Genomic DNA, 16,257 nt, shown 5'->3' on the forward strand with positions numbered 1-16,257 from the left:
CAACACGACAACACCACCACCCCCAGAAAACAGTGAATGAGTGAAGGAAAAGTCCACACCCAAATACATTGGAGTGTAAAAAAAAAAGCACTTGGGAGGGGAGATGGGAGGCAAAGCTCACCAGCGCCGTCTCGTGCGTCTGCGGGTGTTTGAAGCTGATGATCTCCAAGGCAAGAGTCTTCTTCACCTTGGCTACATCCGCCTCGCGGGCAGCTTGGAGCAGTGAATGACCTTTGAACTCATCTGGAATTGTGGAAGAAGAAAAAAAATCCATCCAATCCTCCCAATCCATCCAAAAATCCATCCAATCCTCCATCATTTTTGATTCAATGCAACACTGGATTTCAACTTTTACTGCATTCAGGGCTTAAAGCAATAAAAATGTCTGTGCATGAAGTTATCAGACATTTATGAGGATGTCATATATACTGTAGTCTCATTGTCTATTTTCAAATCTTAAGCATACCAGCTGAATTCAGACATGGTGCCTGAACACTTTAAGCCCTGTGTATTAGAGAGAGTGCGAAAGTATAAATATATTGAAATAACAGTGAGATGTGTGCGGTCGCTCTCACTCACAGGTGAGCCTCTCTTTGAGCTCGGCGGTGGGGGCCATATCCACAGCGCTCTTGCTGTGGCAGTTGGCCAGCGTGGGGTCGGCACCATGGCTGAGCAGCAAGGAGCACACCTCCACGCGGTTCTTGGAGGCTGCCTCGTGCAGAGGGGTGAACTGCCACAGGTCCATGGCGTTCACGCAAGCGCCATGCTGAAGAGAAACAACACCATCAAACATCAGGGGTGAGAGCAAGGAAACTGGGTATGGTAACAATGCATACTAAATATATGGATTTAACACTTAAAACAGGCAAATCTCACAATGAAGTACTAAGACTACTGGTATTGGACTACTGGACAAAATGATCGATATAATGCAAAAAAAGTGTTTTACCTTCAGAAGAAGCTCTGTCACCTCGTAGTGGCCGTAGGAGCAGGCATTATGAAGGGGAACCAGGCCACTACGGTGAGAAAGAATTTTTGTTGTAAATAATTTAGCCCCGTTTCAGTGGAGCAACACAAATGGAACATAAGTGAATCTGAAATTCCTAAACTTAACAGCCCCCCACCCTTCTCAAGTCTACCACACACACCTCCCCACAGGAGACAAGTCTGCCTTTCTAATTTATGGTGTTTTTTCACCCTCCCCCCTCCCGCCTCTTCAAAGCCGTCTCATTTTTAATACGTTTGTTCTGTGTACGAACGCTGGAAAAGTCAGTGCCCTCTCTCCAACTCTCCAAGTCCAAATGATTTCATAAAAGTGCAACTATGATAAATACATTTACTTCCTATTATTTGTTTAATTACAGAAATAAGATAAAGGCACAATATTTATAATATGCGTATATGTAAGGCATTTAAATAATCAATACAATTTATATAATGCTTGAGTCACTCTATGGCTGAAAGAAGCAGCATCTCGGACATTTTGACACATATGACAATGGTAGTGCCAGAGGAATCAGCGCCCACACACACACACAGACACCCACCCCTTATCCTTGGCATGGACGTCTGCACCGTACTGCAGCAGGAGCTGAACGATCCGCACGCGGTTGTAGCCTGCCGCCAGGTGGAGGGGGGTGGACTGAGGGAGAGAGAGAGAAAGAGGGAGGGAGAAAGAGGGAGGGATGGAGGGAGGGAGAGGTTGGTGGGTAGGGGAGGGGGTCGGGAGTGGAAGGGCAGGAAGAGAGAGAGAGGCGCAATCATCAGACCTGAATATTCATGATCCTTGTGATGCTCACTGGCTGAGGGCAACTAAGGCAGCTCGCTGTGAATACGCATCTAACGATGGCCCTGGAGAGTGGAGGGAGTGTGTGTGTGTGTGTGTGTGTGTGTGTGTGTGTGTGTGTGTGTGGGAGTGTAGCAGAATGAGGGAGGGAGGGCGCCAAGCTTTCTCAATTGTTCCTTTCTGGCAGCCAGCCAGCGCCCTCAATCCGCCTTGAAGTGAGACGCCCATTATTTTAAGACCCGAGTGCAGACATGCTTGTGCTGCTTCGGGGGCACTGTGGTTCATCTGCAACTAACGGACAATTGTCTGCAGCCCGCTTTAAGACAAAACCACACTGTAAAAGGCCAACGTTAACCCGTTAAAGAGCTCCACCACTGTCTGCAGCTAAACGACATGTGATTAAGTGATGTCACTCTGAGCTCTATGCATCTTGAGTAGAAGACTTCTTTACCAAACCTATCTTGGTGCTACACGAATAAACGAGTCTGGGGAGCTGTACAGTACACTTCAGCCAAACACAGTGTTAGAGAGAATGCAGTTCCACAATTTAAAAAAGGGGCAAAGTTTAGTACATACTGCACAAGAAAGAGAGTGTCAGGCATTCACCCACACATAAGATTCAGCTTATCGCATGCAAAGAGACATGACCAGAGTGGACAGAAATCAAAACACAATGTAGAATCTCATGGTTTAGTGGCATGAGACTGTAGTTACACAAGCAGAATATGATTCAGCACCAAAATGCAAATGGTCATTATCACATACGGATGATGGTCCAAGCAAATAGGTGATGACATTTCCTATTGTGAGAATTGCAGTTGTCACTGGATGCACATTTCCATGCCATGAGGAATGAAAGTCAAATGGTAGCAGCCGAGAAGAGATTGGAAGTACTCAAGAGAGAGTGCAGGTGCAGAACTTAAAGCATGCGTCCATTTAATCACAGAGAACAGACTCATAGGAGTGAAAAAAACATTACAGTGGTTAAAAAGGGGGAATGTGAAGGGTGAACGGGGCAAAGAGGACGGAGCGCTGTCAAAAAGCAGGAAACAGAACATTCCGGACGCCAGTATAAATAGGACATCTCAAATTCAGCACCTGCCCATCTCAACCAGACAGACATAAAAAATGGGGACCCTGGCAGAGACATGGACAGTGACTAGGAAGGGGGGGAAAAAAAGGCCCAGGATTCTGTGCAATTAAATGTGATAGCTCAGGGAGGGGGGGCAAATTTAGGCTTTCAAAAAGTAAAAAAAAAAAAACACAATCAGTGCATCAATCTAAAAGCTGTTTTCAAAATACAACTTACCAGCATTTTTTGTGATGTTGACTGATCGACAATTTCGCCACAATAAGAGACACAAAACAAAAATTACAAAATGACATTTGCCCCATCAACTGTGAGGATTCCTATAATGTTTGTCTTAACAGTTTCAGTATTTCATAGAAACAACAAAATATATTACTTATAACCATCAGCTATCATTTGTTAATCAGTAATTTCAATTGAAATAAAAAAAAGAGGCCATGAACCACCAAAACCTTTAATGGGTAACATTTGTACTATCATCACTCTATTCAAGGCTACCTAATGCTAAGTATTAATCTAGCCATTAGCATTTCTTCAGGGAGCTTCATGTAAACACATCAACTACATGTTAAGTAGGCTTGTTTCCCTCTATCTATCTCTGTGTGAGGAGGACTGGGGATAACATGCTCAGTGAAAGAACGCAACCACCCAGAGCAATAGCCTTGGCTACAGCATCTGAGACAAGATATGATGGTAACTATTACAGAGATCAGACTATAATAAGCAGAAATTTAAAGTATGACCCAAATCAAAACAAGCATGGTCTAGAAGCCTAACCTCAACTAGGCCATGGCTGCTATATGTCCCAGTCCACATTTTACATCAGTGGAATATCTAACCTTGCATAAATTAAATAAACAGCCGCAGGGCAACCCTGATATTAAAGGCAAACATCACCTAAACCTTAACACAGCCACATACTTTTTTTAAATTACTCATGAGTGATGCTATTGTTTAGGTGTACTGATGGAAATATCCCTGAAGATAATGTCATTAAACTGCTATCTGCAGAGAAAGGGTTTACAGAGGGCTGTGTCTTTTCAATCCTGAACAACTGGATTATTTGTTTGGTGCAGAAGAAACATAGTCTACACAGTTGACGCGGCTGTTCTGCAGTCAGTGTACCGGGTGCACGGTTTAATTAGTGTCTTACCTTGCGCCCGTCGCTGGCATGGCAGTTGACATTTAGCGGTGTGAGCAAAGCCATTAGCTTCTCCTCGTTTCCACTCCTGAACAAAAGCAGGACATGCATCACCGATCAGGAAAGCGGATGACCAGCGCAACCACAGTAATCCACAACTCACACAGAGATCATGAAGCCACTGATCGAGATTAAGCATCACTTTTCTCTCAGTATTGTCTTCAAAATAACCAGTGTTTTTTTTTTTTCCAGTTATGAACCTAACAGCTTTAGTAGAGATGTTTTGCTTGAATGTTTTGTGAGGTGTGCATGTCAAATGGTGGCAAATGCAAAGCCCCTTTCAGTGTATTACAAAATACAGGCCCATCAACAATCAGCTAGTGTACACCTGAGCAGGGTTAATAACATAACCTTCCTTCAGTACTAATCTCGTGCCAACTTTCATAGCCACGACTGTGAGTCCCTGTCTGTAAAGGTCAGGTCCCAAACCTTCTGCTTGGCGCACACAGCTCTGCCAACACAGAGAACTTACGGGATTAGTATCTGCACTCACCTTGCAGCTTCTAGAAGCTCATCCTTCTTGTATTCCCCTAGATCGGGACAGAACACAAAAAATCAAATTAGACAACTAGCAAGTAATTATGTGCAGAAGCATGTTTTTCACTAGAGATGGAATATTGTAGGCAAAAATAACTATAAAATGACCTAAAATATGACACTCCCTGTTGCACTGAGTGGGATTTTACAGAACCAATGAGTCACAGTATTTCTACCTAGAGATGTAGTCTGCAACCTGTTTTTTGAGAAAAGGTTGTTGACATTTAAGCTCAACAGAAAAACAAATTAGCCTCCATCCCTCCCTTTGCATTGATCGGCTGGGACTGTTTATGGCTCGGCCCGGGCCACTACTTTGTTTCCCATTTAAAGAGTTAAGCAAACATTGTACAAACATTGGAACACAAAACACACTGAATGGAATTGACAGCAAGAGGGCCATGATTGGCAATTCATTGAATTTGACAAAAAGATCAAAATCACAGACTGCTCCTTAACTGCTACTGTGTATTTCTAGTCTAAGTAATTTTTACACTTGCACTACCTCTGCATCATATACCTCCCCTCAGCAACACTTAATTCTTGACCACTTTATAGCATGCTTTTTATAATCATACATTAAACAACACACTTGATTGTTTTGCTTGTATCAGACAACAGTGTGTTTAGGCAGAAAAAAACCTGCACTCACCAGTGAGAACGGCCTTAGCAGAGGGGTCAGCCAGATCCAGGGCAGACTTCCCGTCAGTGTTGCGGATGTTGGGATCAGCTCCATGCTGGAGCAGGACTGTGAGAGAAACACAAGCAGGCGCCTCAATGCAGCGGACAGACACAGAACCGCTACCTCAGCAAAGGGAGGGGGTGGAAAAGCCTCAAAGCAGACTCAGTACAAGAGAGCATGCGAAAAGGCAGTGTCGCAAAAGGGGCTGCTGCTGCAGTAACAACGCCACACTCATGCACAGAAGTGCAAAATATGTAATGTTACTTTTGTTGAAAGTGTCACCATAATGTTTATATTTTGTCAAATAATAACGTATATTCTGTCAAATAATAAGGTTTATATTATGTCAGTTTAAAATGAATGAAGGAATTAAAGCATTTAATCATCAGTGGTATGTATCCATATAGTCATACAGCTGTACTGTGTGCCAAACCCTACCGATGCAAACATCTATCTTGCCCTTGATGGCTGCCTCGTGTAGAGGGGTATAGTTCCAGTTGTCCCGGGCATTTGGGTCTGCGCCTTGGCACAAAAGCAGGCTGACGACTTCAGCATGACCGAAAGAGCAGGCATTGTGAAGGGGGATCAGACCACCGTCGTCACGGGAATGCACGTTGGCACCCGTCTGTAAGAGGTGTTCCACCACGTCCTTTCTGCCAAAGCCTGTGGGAGGACCAGAAGCCAGCCATTAGAATAACAATGGCATTCACGCTTGAAAAAATCTGACAAAAACAAACGCATTAAAACTTACAAACGCATAAAATCGGAAAATACTATTTAACAAAATTAATCTATGAGCTTCTTCGTATCAATATCAAAATGTTGTTGTGGGCAAACCAATATTAGCTTAGCCCATTAGCTGGTCAGCTCGCACCGCAGATATTTACAAACATGAAAGAACGCGTTCATGCCAAACCTGCAGCGAAATGTAACGGCGTAGATTTCCTCCCAGCCATGTCCTTGGCATTCACATTCACAGAGTCCACAAGTCTCTTAACCCGAGAGACATCACCATTGCGGCAGGCCTCGAAGAGTTCTCGGAAGGCTCCACCGGTAGCGCAGACGCCCTCCCCCGGGCTGGTGGCTCCTGAGCCCGGGCTCGTACTGCAGCTGCTAGCCCCGCCGATGTTTGTGTGGGAACTGCTACTGCTGCAGAGGGGGCTAGCGAGGGCCGTCGTTGTGGTAGTGGGCATTTCAGGAGAGGCTGGCGTTGGCTCCATACTGCCGCTGCATTCCTGACTACCGTCAGTCGAAACCAAACTCGATGATCCTACTACGGTTAAGGGAGAATCCGGAGGGGTTGAAATAACAGCATTTCTCGGCGGAGATTGTAGCGTCGTTTGCTGTTGTTGTGATGATCTACGGGACACGGCCATTTTGCCCCGTAAAATCTGCGTGTCAGCGATAAGCGGAAGAATACAGAACCGGAAATACGTAATAGCTTATATAAACACGAAAGCCTTTGGCACACTACTGGATCAGTTATCGTGCATTGTTATCCTGCGCTTGACATCAAATATCAAAGAGGAAAATATTCATAATCGTTAATATCATGACATGCCCTGGTTTTTAAGAAAAGTGTGCAGCATAGGTGTCTAGCATGAATCTCTCTCTAATTATAGAAAGATATTCTATTTCTAAAGTGTAAAAGTAGCCTAGACTCTCCCTCTCTCCCTCTCTCTCATGTGTCATATCATGCAGCAACATTATCAGTAGGAAATCACTTCATATTTTGAAATGCACTGTCCCATCCTTGTCCATGGTTTTGTTGTGGGGTGTGTCCTTGAGAACCCAGGGCATAGGCATGACATGTTGAATGGTCATATCAAGTGACTCAGAGCAGACAAAACATTTTGTTTAAACCTACAACAGACACTTACTGCCTGTGGGGGTTAGGCTTTTCAATTTCCTATTGCTCATCTTCTATTGGAATTAAATTGCATTTGATGTGGTAGAACCATGTGAAGGCCAAATGTTAATCCTTTGAGTGACCTTTAGAAGTGATTTCCTACCTCTTGCCATACCGCTCAATCATACCAAGATATGGCCATCTCAGTTCCAAGTCACACACTGTCAACCCAATAATTGTATAGGCTACATGAGGGTCATGTCAGTTCTAGACTATGTGATATATAGAAATGCTACTGCTTGTTCACTTAAATCCCTGGCCTCAGTCCCTTCCTCCTCTATAATGTTATGTAGGTTATCTTATCATCTTATCTTATCTCGGCTTCACTGAAAATGAGGACTACCCTCAATGAACCTCCGAGAATAAATAAAGGTTCACTGAAAATGAGGACTACCCTCAATGAACCTCCGAGAATAAATAAAGCCTCATGTCATACAGATTAAAGTCAAACGCTGAACAAAGCCCATGAATGAAACCAATCTACTTGCACTTGCATTAAACATTTCATGAACAGTATGTTAGAGTGCTTTAAAGAGTAATGACATTTCAAAAACAAGATCCTGTAAACATAATCATTAACCAGTGCACTGTGTCAAGGCAGGTTATGCTCTGAAAGACTGGCAGCTTAGAATGGACCATTGTCTTTGTATTCCCGGTTGCTAGGGTGACAACAACAAACCAGCACAGGAAAACAGCACAGGACAGCCAAACTGTGACACATTGCCTGAGCGGAGAAGTGAGAAACAGGAGAAGTGACTCTGACAATTTTTTTTTTTTTTTTTTTTTTGTCTCCTCTGACATTACTCCTAGACCTCTGCTTTCTTTGATGTTGGTATGTAGCAGTCCCTAGAGGGCAGAAATGCCAATATCCTCAGGGGCATCAGGGAAAGTCGGAGCTGATTCTTATTTGAAAATGTAAGTGGCTCAAGACAAGATACATATATTTGATTCTGGGTGTGTTATGTGTGTTTATTTCTGCAATTAAACATCTGTTTATTTCCTGGAAGACAAAAAAAACTTGTGTGAATTTAACATATTTAGAGCCCTAAGTGTGCCTGTCACAGCATAGAAAATGTCAGAACTTTGTGCTGTAACTTTAGTGTAAGTTGTTCTATCATCTACATTAGGTTGCTATGATAACACCCTTGTTTCTGCAAATCAAATCTGAAACCAAACTAAGCTATGGTTTCACTGGCTTGTGGTGGTGGTGATGATGATGATGATGATCATGATAAAATAAAATGATGATTATTATGATGATTTTGGATGGAATTTATTTTTTTTAAAAACAGATACTTGGAAACCCTTCCAAAAACAAGGAGGAAGGACATTTTGGACACTTTAGTGGTAAGAAGTATAGGCTACAAATGGATGACAAATTATTTTGTCTAGTTGATTTACAATTGATTTCAATATGTAATTATCTAATTATTTTTTTATATATACTAATATTATACATTTATATATGTTTTTATTTATATATATAAATAAAAACAGGGTCATCAAAACCAATCATGTCTCTCAGGTCCAGATGGAGACAACATGAATACACTTTCAAAAGGTAAATGCTAACACCTACCCTTTTTATATATGAGGGTATATGTTTTTATTTATATATATAAATAAAAACAGGGTCATCAAAACCAATCATGTCTCTCAGGTCCAGATGGAGACAACATGAATACACTTTCAAAAGGTAAATGCTAACACCTACCCTAAAATAGGTTATTTTACTGCATCTGTACAGCGATACCGTGCTATTGTTCTGTTTTGAAAGATAGGCCTCTTCTTTGGTATGTTTGCAGTATGGCATGTAAAAATGACATGAAAGCTGTAATTAAAACACAATAACTAAATGACAATGTAAATGAAAAGCCAGCTATCAGTTGGTTATAACAATAGCATGTGTTTAATTCTAGCATTGACAGAGGAGACTGCTCTGCACCATCGTGGGAGCAAAGAGGAAGTTGAGGTTGGCAGGAAGTCTGGTAAAGAAGGCTCCAAGAAATCTCCCATGTGTGCCATTCTTTAGACTTGGACAAGGACACTTTTCAAATGTCCCCATACCCATTTTATGTTTCATGACTGCAACAAGTAATTTTAAATGCCTCTTTCTTTCTCCCTCCCTCTGTTTCACACACACACACACACACACACACACACACACACACACACACACACACAAACCAGAAACAGTATTAACTTCACTCTGGAATAACAAATGAAAATAAATAATATGTGTGCCAATTCTTGAAAATGTCTAGCCTATCCTCAAACTTTGAATAATGTCATTATTCTAACTGTGAATTCTATTGTGAATAATGTCATTATTCTAACTACATGCACTTCATGCAGTGCCGTACACATCTGGCTGAACATGATACTTTCTGGACTTTTGCACAATAAAAACGTGCATTGTGTTAAATCCAGCATCACATTCAGCCAGTACTGCATGAAGTCGAATGAGTCCATTCACTCATTCAAGTGGTGGGTTATGGAACTTTACGTAAATGTCATCATAACCTTTGGATGCCATCTACTGGGCAGTTGGAATTACTTCAAAACAAAAAACAATATACTGTATCTTTTCATTGGACTTCAGGGTGGTGTTTGTTAATCCAAATGATGTACTCACATAACCATGTTCTGTACCAAGGCCAGCTATTGTGCCTTTAAAGGAAGCAAAAAAAAATCTAGCTCTGTATTGTGTGAACTGACATTAAACCAAAAGAAACATTTTGAGTAAAGTGATCTCATTTTCATTATCTCATTCAGTGATCTCATTATTTTCACTTGAATACAACTGCAACTGCTTTGCGGTTCCTCTGACTTCCTCTGCACATTCAGCTGCATAAAAATAGCAAAGAAAACTACATATTTGTTTCGGAGTGCTGAACACTTTATTTTAAAAAGACTCTGCAATGGGGAAACACAATACATGACAATCCTGAGCTGTGCTTCATTCTTTCTTGAATATCAAGGATAACACCTCTCAATCAAAGGAAAGGGAGTCCGTGATTCAGTCCCCCATGAATCTTCTCCATTCCCCAGACAATGGCACGGTATTCCGTTTCCAGCAGTGAGAGGACTCACTTTGCAATGAATGCAGGGAAGCGTGTTCCGCCCTTAACATGCTTTCAGACACTGAGAGGGATTGCCGAGTGGCTTTTTAGTCGGAACGGAGAAAGGTCAGTCACTGGCACTACTGCTGCTGTCGTCCCCCAGCTAGACTTGCGCAGCGCTGCATGAAGTCGAATGAGCCCATTCACTCATTCAGGTGGTGGGTTATGGAACTTTAAATGTTGTCATAACCTTTGGATGCCATCTACTGGGCAGTTGGAATTACTACAAAAAAAAAAAACAATATACTGTATCTTTCATTGGACTTCAGGGTGGTGTTTGTTAAATCAAATGCAGGGAAGTGTGTTCCGCCCTTAACATGCTTTCGGACACTGTGGCTTTTTAGTCGGAACGGAAAAAGGTCAGTCACTGGCACTGCCACTGCTGTCGTCCCCCACCACCATGCTGCTGTACATCTTCTGCTGCTGCTCCTTTAGCGTGTCCTTCACTTTCCCTCTCTTCAGGCCCCCATCCCTATAACACACAAAACACCATGACGACATAACCAATAACAAACACACAGGAGCAGATATAATTCCATTAAAGTGGGAAGTAAAAGAGGTAAAAGAAGTAAAAGATGAAAGAATGGTTGGTATTTTTTTTTTACCAGGATAAATCTACCAGTCCACCCTGGTGAGCGATTGCAGATTTGACTCTGTTGGCAAACTGAACTGCATCTTCCCCTTCCTGTGTAAACAAAAAATAAATCTTATCTAGTCTGAAGATAAAATATTGTGTATGTTCTCCTATAATCATCATTATCATCAAGAAAAAGCATTACGATAGCTAATTGATAAATAAATAAATAAATAAATAAATACAAACATGCATAAATGTAAAATTGTAATTACTATGATATTCATATGAACTTACCTCTTGGGCCATGGCAGGAAGATACCAGACATTGCATTTAATAGCCCAACTTGTCATCATTCTCAGCAGATAGCTCACCATGTTGTACTTAGAACTGTTCCAGAAGGCATCACCAAACTGGGGGTCATACTATGAGAAGAGCATACTGCTATGTAAATGAAGGTAGGTATCCGCAAGCCCAATAAAATAGTCTAAATGAATTAATTCTCAAAAGGCAAGGTGAACAGAAGACAATGTATTCACCTTTATAGCCACTGGGTAGACTGCACCGCCAATCTCAAAGCTTCCTTTTTTAAACATCATGACTGATGTGTTGTTGATGCATGTCCCTGTGGATACCAAGGAGCAAAACATGCCTCATTCAAACAACTGAAGAATTAGGGAGTATATTTGAGTAAACGTCCTTAAAAAAATCTTACCCTCGGGGAAAATCAATATGGGAAGCTTGGTCTTATCATTCACATGATCTTTCAGTCTGCCAAGACACAACAAACACAAATGACCAAGGTCAGACATCAACTGATCTGAAACTACCAGAAAGAATAATTAATTAATCTAAATAAAAATAAATAAATGTAAATGAATTTAAATATTGGATAAATTACAGTTATATAGTATAGTACAATTATAGTTTCATTATTGATTAAAGGCTAACCCTATTACTTAAGCCTTAAGGTACTGGTTAAAGGTATGTGTGTGTGTGTGTGTGTGTGTGTGTGTGTGTGCGTGTGTGTGTGTGTGTGTGTGTGTGTGTGTGTGTGTGTTTTCATGCTTATCTGTGTATTTTTCATGTATCTTATCTGTGCACAGCTGTAAAGATGGCTATCTTTATATCTGCTGTTTCTGATACACCAGACAGCAATTCTAGCTATCTATAATCTATCTATCTAGCTGCAGTGAAATTGCTGACATATTACCTCTGAGTCACAAGGTGGCGATCTTTCATCTCTGATCGCTCAAACCAGATGTGAGGACAGGACCTGACCATAGCCCTCTGAATCACTCCCATGAGACCACCATGGACTTGACCAACCTGAGGATTAAGGCACAATCAAACAATGAAAATGAGGTAGATGTGATATAGGCAGTTAAAATCAGCAGCAACACAATGTAACTGTTTACTTACCATAGCATAGCAGCCATCATTGGCAAGAATGACCACATCAATGGGTGAAGTGTGATTAGCAACACAAAGTCCACCTCTTTTGGGCCTGTTTTCTCTGTGAAGAATACAATACAAGCGGAAAAAAATGGCAACTCTGAATTATTATAGAATGTAAAGGAAATATCACTGTAAATGAATGCTATGCTGGCTTTCTCATTCATGTTGCAAAACTAGTGATGAAAACTTCCCGATTTCTAGATGTTTTCATAAGATGTGCATTGCCTATGATTTGCATCATAGAAAGTATTAGGTTATTTGATATCATGCTGGACTGTCTGCTCTGTAGTACAGGAGATCCCTTGGGCCCCTCACCTGTTGTGGTAGTGGATAACGGCTGAAAGGCCTCTTGCACAGATCCTGTAGCACATGACATGGACGAGCTCACTCAGCCAGTTCTTCACCCTGCCAAATCAGACACACGCGCACACACACACACACACACACACACACACACACACACACACACACACACACACAGAACACAATAACACTTTGAGACAGAAGCATAACTAGGTAATGAAACTCTCTAGAAAGTTGACCTTCAAGATAATGGCAGCCTTGTTTGTGATCCATGCCCATTTGAAATATTACCTGCTGTTTGGCAAAAACCCCACCAGTGTTGTTCCTATAACCAGCCAGATTAGACCAATAGAGGCCAGGGTAACTCTGAAATAAAAAACAGGATGATGAGGCTAAATCAACAACTAATGAACAACGGGAAAATGGATGGGAAGAAAGATGCTGGCGAGTGGAGAGGACCCCGTACCTCAGAGGGAGAAGGATGCAGTAGCGCACCATGACTCCCACTCCCCATAAGATGGTGAGCCGCAGGCTGATGTATTGGAAGTTGTAGTTGGTGCGCGTCAGCAGGTTCCAGGAGGCCAGCTCCTCGGACGTGAACCTCTGGGTGACCTCGTCCTCCACGATGGTCTCGATGCCTTTCCTGCTGAAGTAGAAGACGTCGCTGAGGGTGAAGTCGCCCCCCTCCTGGGTCCTCGGTCGGCCATGCCGCAGCTCCCCAATTTCTTGCTCCATGGAGCCGTCGTCCCTCTGGATGATTCCTGCAGGGGTGGACAACAACCACGTTTTCATCATAATCAGATGGCACAAGTCTTATGCAACGGCATGATGATGACTGCCATCATATGAAGAAAGCACAGTTTATGTTCAGCTTGCTCCTGAATACAGACACTGCCAGAAGCATTATAACAACTACAACTCTACTCTTAGAAGACATTAACATTACAACAACTACAACTCTACTCTTAGAAGACATTAGCATTACAAAACTACAACTCTAGTCTAATAAGATCTTAGCATTACAACAACTACAACTCTACTAAGAAGATCTTAGCATTACAACAACTACAACTCTACTCTTAGAAGACATTAGCATTACAACAACTACAACCCTAGTCTAAGAAGATCTTAGCATTACAACAACTACAACTCTACTAAGAAGATCTTAGTATTAGGACAACAACTACAACTCTACTCTAAGAAGATCTTAGTATTAGGACAACTACAACTCCACTCTAAGAAGATCTTAGCATTACAACAACTACAACTCTACTAAGAAGATATTAGCTTTAGGACAACAACTCTACTCTCTAGAACAGTGTTTCTCAAACTTTTACAGATAAAGGACCACTTAATCAATAAAAAAGAAACGCACGGACCACCTAGCTAAAAAAAAAGATTAGACCTACTTCAACAGTATATTAGCCTACACAAGGCCTACTCACTGAACCACCTTGCTTATTGTCTTTGCACTTTGGTTATTGTGTCAGAGGATTCATATGATTTAAACTGGCATAGCTTACATAGACAGTGTTCCAGAACTGTTTTAATTTACATACAAGTTGGTTCAATATTGCAAACAACTCATCTATATTATATTTTACCACGTCTGCTCGCGGACCACTTGGGATATCTTGCGGACCACCAGTGGTCCCCGGACCACACTTTGAGAAACACTGCTCTAGAAGATCTAATCTTAGCGCCCAACATTCAGTCAGTTTGATGATAAGGTCAACCTGACTGAAATGGGTGCCTGTGTCTGTGGTGCTATGCAATGATGCGCATGAAATATAATCTCACAATTGTATACCTTTTGCATCATACCAATTGCTTCTTTTTAGGTTATTGATTACACCACTATATAATTATAATGAGAGAACAAAGAACCCTTTCTTCGCATAGCCCCTGTATGGCTAGTTAAGATGAAAGATAACTGACAGTGAGGAGATGGGTAAACTTATAGCGATGACCCCTTTTCTCTGTGACCTACTGTGCCAGTGTTGAGACAGAAAATTACACTCAATCAAGCCAAGAAGAAGAGCCAATCAACCACCAAGAGGGTGTAACTGATTAGATTTGGACCAAAGTCCGAGGAGACTTTCAGAGACAGGCAAATCTTACGCAAGGAATGATTGCCTCAAGAACATGATAGACAATGTGCCTATGACCAAGTGACTTCCCCATCTGAGGTTAGTATGCACATGTGCAACATCACAAATACATCCTTTTAAACTTTAAATTCCGTTTTTAAGTCCTGCAAGTAAATGAGTGGTTGATATCTTCCATTCAAACAAAAATGCAAAGGTATTAGGCTATAATCTAAACAAAAAAGAGGAAGGACAACACACAGTTGGGCAGCCCTCCTTCACCAGCTAAGAAAAAGATTCCTCTCAAGTTCCCAACTACTCTCATGTGTATGTCTGTCCTTGCATGATCTCACCATTAGATGGAGAGGCCTTCAGTGTTTCTTGTTCCTGGACTCCTTTCTGTATTCTCATAGTGGCCCACTGAAAAAAAAGATATTTCCCAATATGAAAGTTCATTGTAATTGATTGTGAAACACTGTGATGATGTGGATATATTAATGTGGACACTTCCTCTTCACACTTCTAACAAGCAGCATAATGACAAATAGTAAACTTATAGCCACCTTAAGTAAACATTTTTACTTTCACATTCAGCTGGGGTAGTTTCTTTTTACCTTCAAGGTTTTGATTAAGATCGTCATGTATGTTTCTGTTATCCCCAGGGAGAGACCAAACATGGATGGCAGCATGATGAGCCCCACTACCAATGAGAACCACACCTTAACCACCGAAATCACTGTAGCCCAGGAGTCCTCCATTTCTCCAGAACGCTCTGCCTGCCCAAAGAACAACAAAGTGGCGTGAGCACTGTGTGGTGTAGGCTACAGAACGGAAATGTTGCCACTCTCTCTCAGATATCCACGTTTTTAATTCAAACTACACGACAGGAAGTTGTGTTCGCTGACAAACATGTACACAAACATCTACACATGTACACTGACAACATGTATTCCACCTGACTGACAGACAGGTACGACAAGGGCACACACGCAACTTAAAACTTCCACAGTTTAGAAATGGGTGACGGGATTTGATCGTTACCTTTCCTCATACAGATGTCATACCGTTGTCCTCTTCTCCCAGATGCCTAATAAAGTTTGACTTTGTGGCGATCTCTTTCAATGTAGACCAAAGTTCATACTGATTACAGTTGACGCCATCCACTGGCCACGGCATGGAAATGAGGACGGTGCGCAATCGTCAGTAGCTCACTACAAGTCCTGGCTGTCGCTGCGACCAGTGGGGTAGGGAGGCGTGTTGGTGACAACATGGGTATGACGTGTTTTGACGAAAAGGTCTTTCAGACCGATAATGAACATTTTCACATTTTCACATTTCGATTATTTTTGTTTACTTAGGCTATTGTATTTCCATAGATGTGGGTAAACAGCCGATATTGGAGAGAATGTACGTCCATTTGGCTTCGGACGTTTTTCATTCTCAGTTTGGATATATAAGATACTAAATAAATAGAAATAGCCTATCAGCTCTGACTAACATCCAAATGCAC

The 16,257-nt window shown here is 41.7% G+C and overlaps 2 protein-coding genes across 2 annotated transcripts in view; both read right to left on the reverse strand.

Annotated features, from left to right (window-relative positions):
• Positions 1–6,683, reverse strand: part of tnksb (tankyrase, TRF1-interacting ankyrin-related ADP-ribose polymerase b) — a 17,412-nt gene extending 10,729 nt beyond the window's left edge. The window contains exons 1-10 of the mRNA XM_076271433.1: positions 6,210–6,683; positions 5,732–5,956; positions 5,264–5,359; positions 4,571–4,607; positions 4,030–4,105; positions 3,096–3,116; positions 1,548–1,642; positions 950–1,016; positions 580–766; positions 122–243 (exon numbers count right to left, since the gene is read on the reverse strand). Of these exons, the coding sequence (XP_076127548.1) occupies positions 122–243; positions 580–766; positions 950–1,016; positions 1,548–1,642; positions 3,096–3,116; positions 4,030–4,105; positions 4,571–4,607; positions 5,264–5,359; positions 5,732–5,956; positions 6,210–6,669 (1,386 nt within the window). The 5' untranslated portion in view covers positions 6,670–6,683. The remainder of the gene's footprint in view (positions 1–121; positions 244–579; positions 767–949; positions 1,017–1,547; positions 1,643–3,095; positions 3,117–4,029; positions 4,106–4,570; positions 4,608–5,263; positions 5,360–5,731; positions 5,957–6,209) is intronic.
• Positions 6,684–10,079: 3,396 nt separating this feature from the next.
• agpat9l (1-acylglycerol-3-phosphate O-acyltransferase 9, like) lies at positions 10,080–15,958 on the reverse strand. Its single transcript, XM_076270406.1, has 13 exons — positions 15,789–15,958; positions 15,362–15,523; positions 15,101–15,167; positions 13,127–13,421; positions 12,952–13,026; positions 12,673–12,762; positions 12,322–12,415; positions 12,113–12,228; positions 11,615–11,670; positions 11,439–11,524; positions 11,196–11,324; positions 10,930–11,009; positions 10,080–10,796 (listed from the first exon to the last, which is right to left on the reverse strand). The coding sequence occupies exons 2-13, from the start codon at positions 15,503–15,505 to the stop codon at positions 10,685–10,687; spliced, it is 1,344 nt and encodes a 447-aa protein (XP_076126521.1). The 5' UTR covers positions 15,506–15,523; positions 15,789–15,958; the 3' UTR covers positions 10,080–10,684.
• Positions 15,959–16,257: the final 299 nt, after the last annotated feature.

Source organism: Alosa pseudoharengus, unplaced genomic scaffold (assembly GCF_046254945.1).
Source record: "Alosa pseudoharengus isolate Yale_2024_CS ecotype anadromous, Long Island Sound unplaced genomic scaffold, YU_APseudo_1.1 YU_APseudo_1.1_scf_6, whole genome shotgun sequence".
NCBI classification, from domain to species: domain Eukaryota; kingdom Metazoa; phylum Chordata; class Actinopteri; order Clupeiformes; family Clupeidae; genus Alosa; species Alosa pseudoharengus.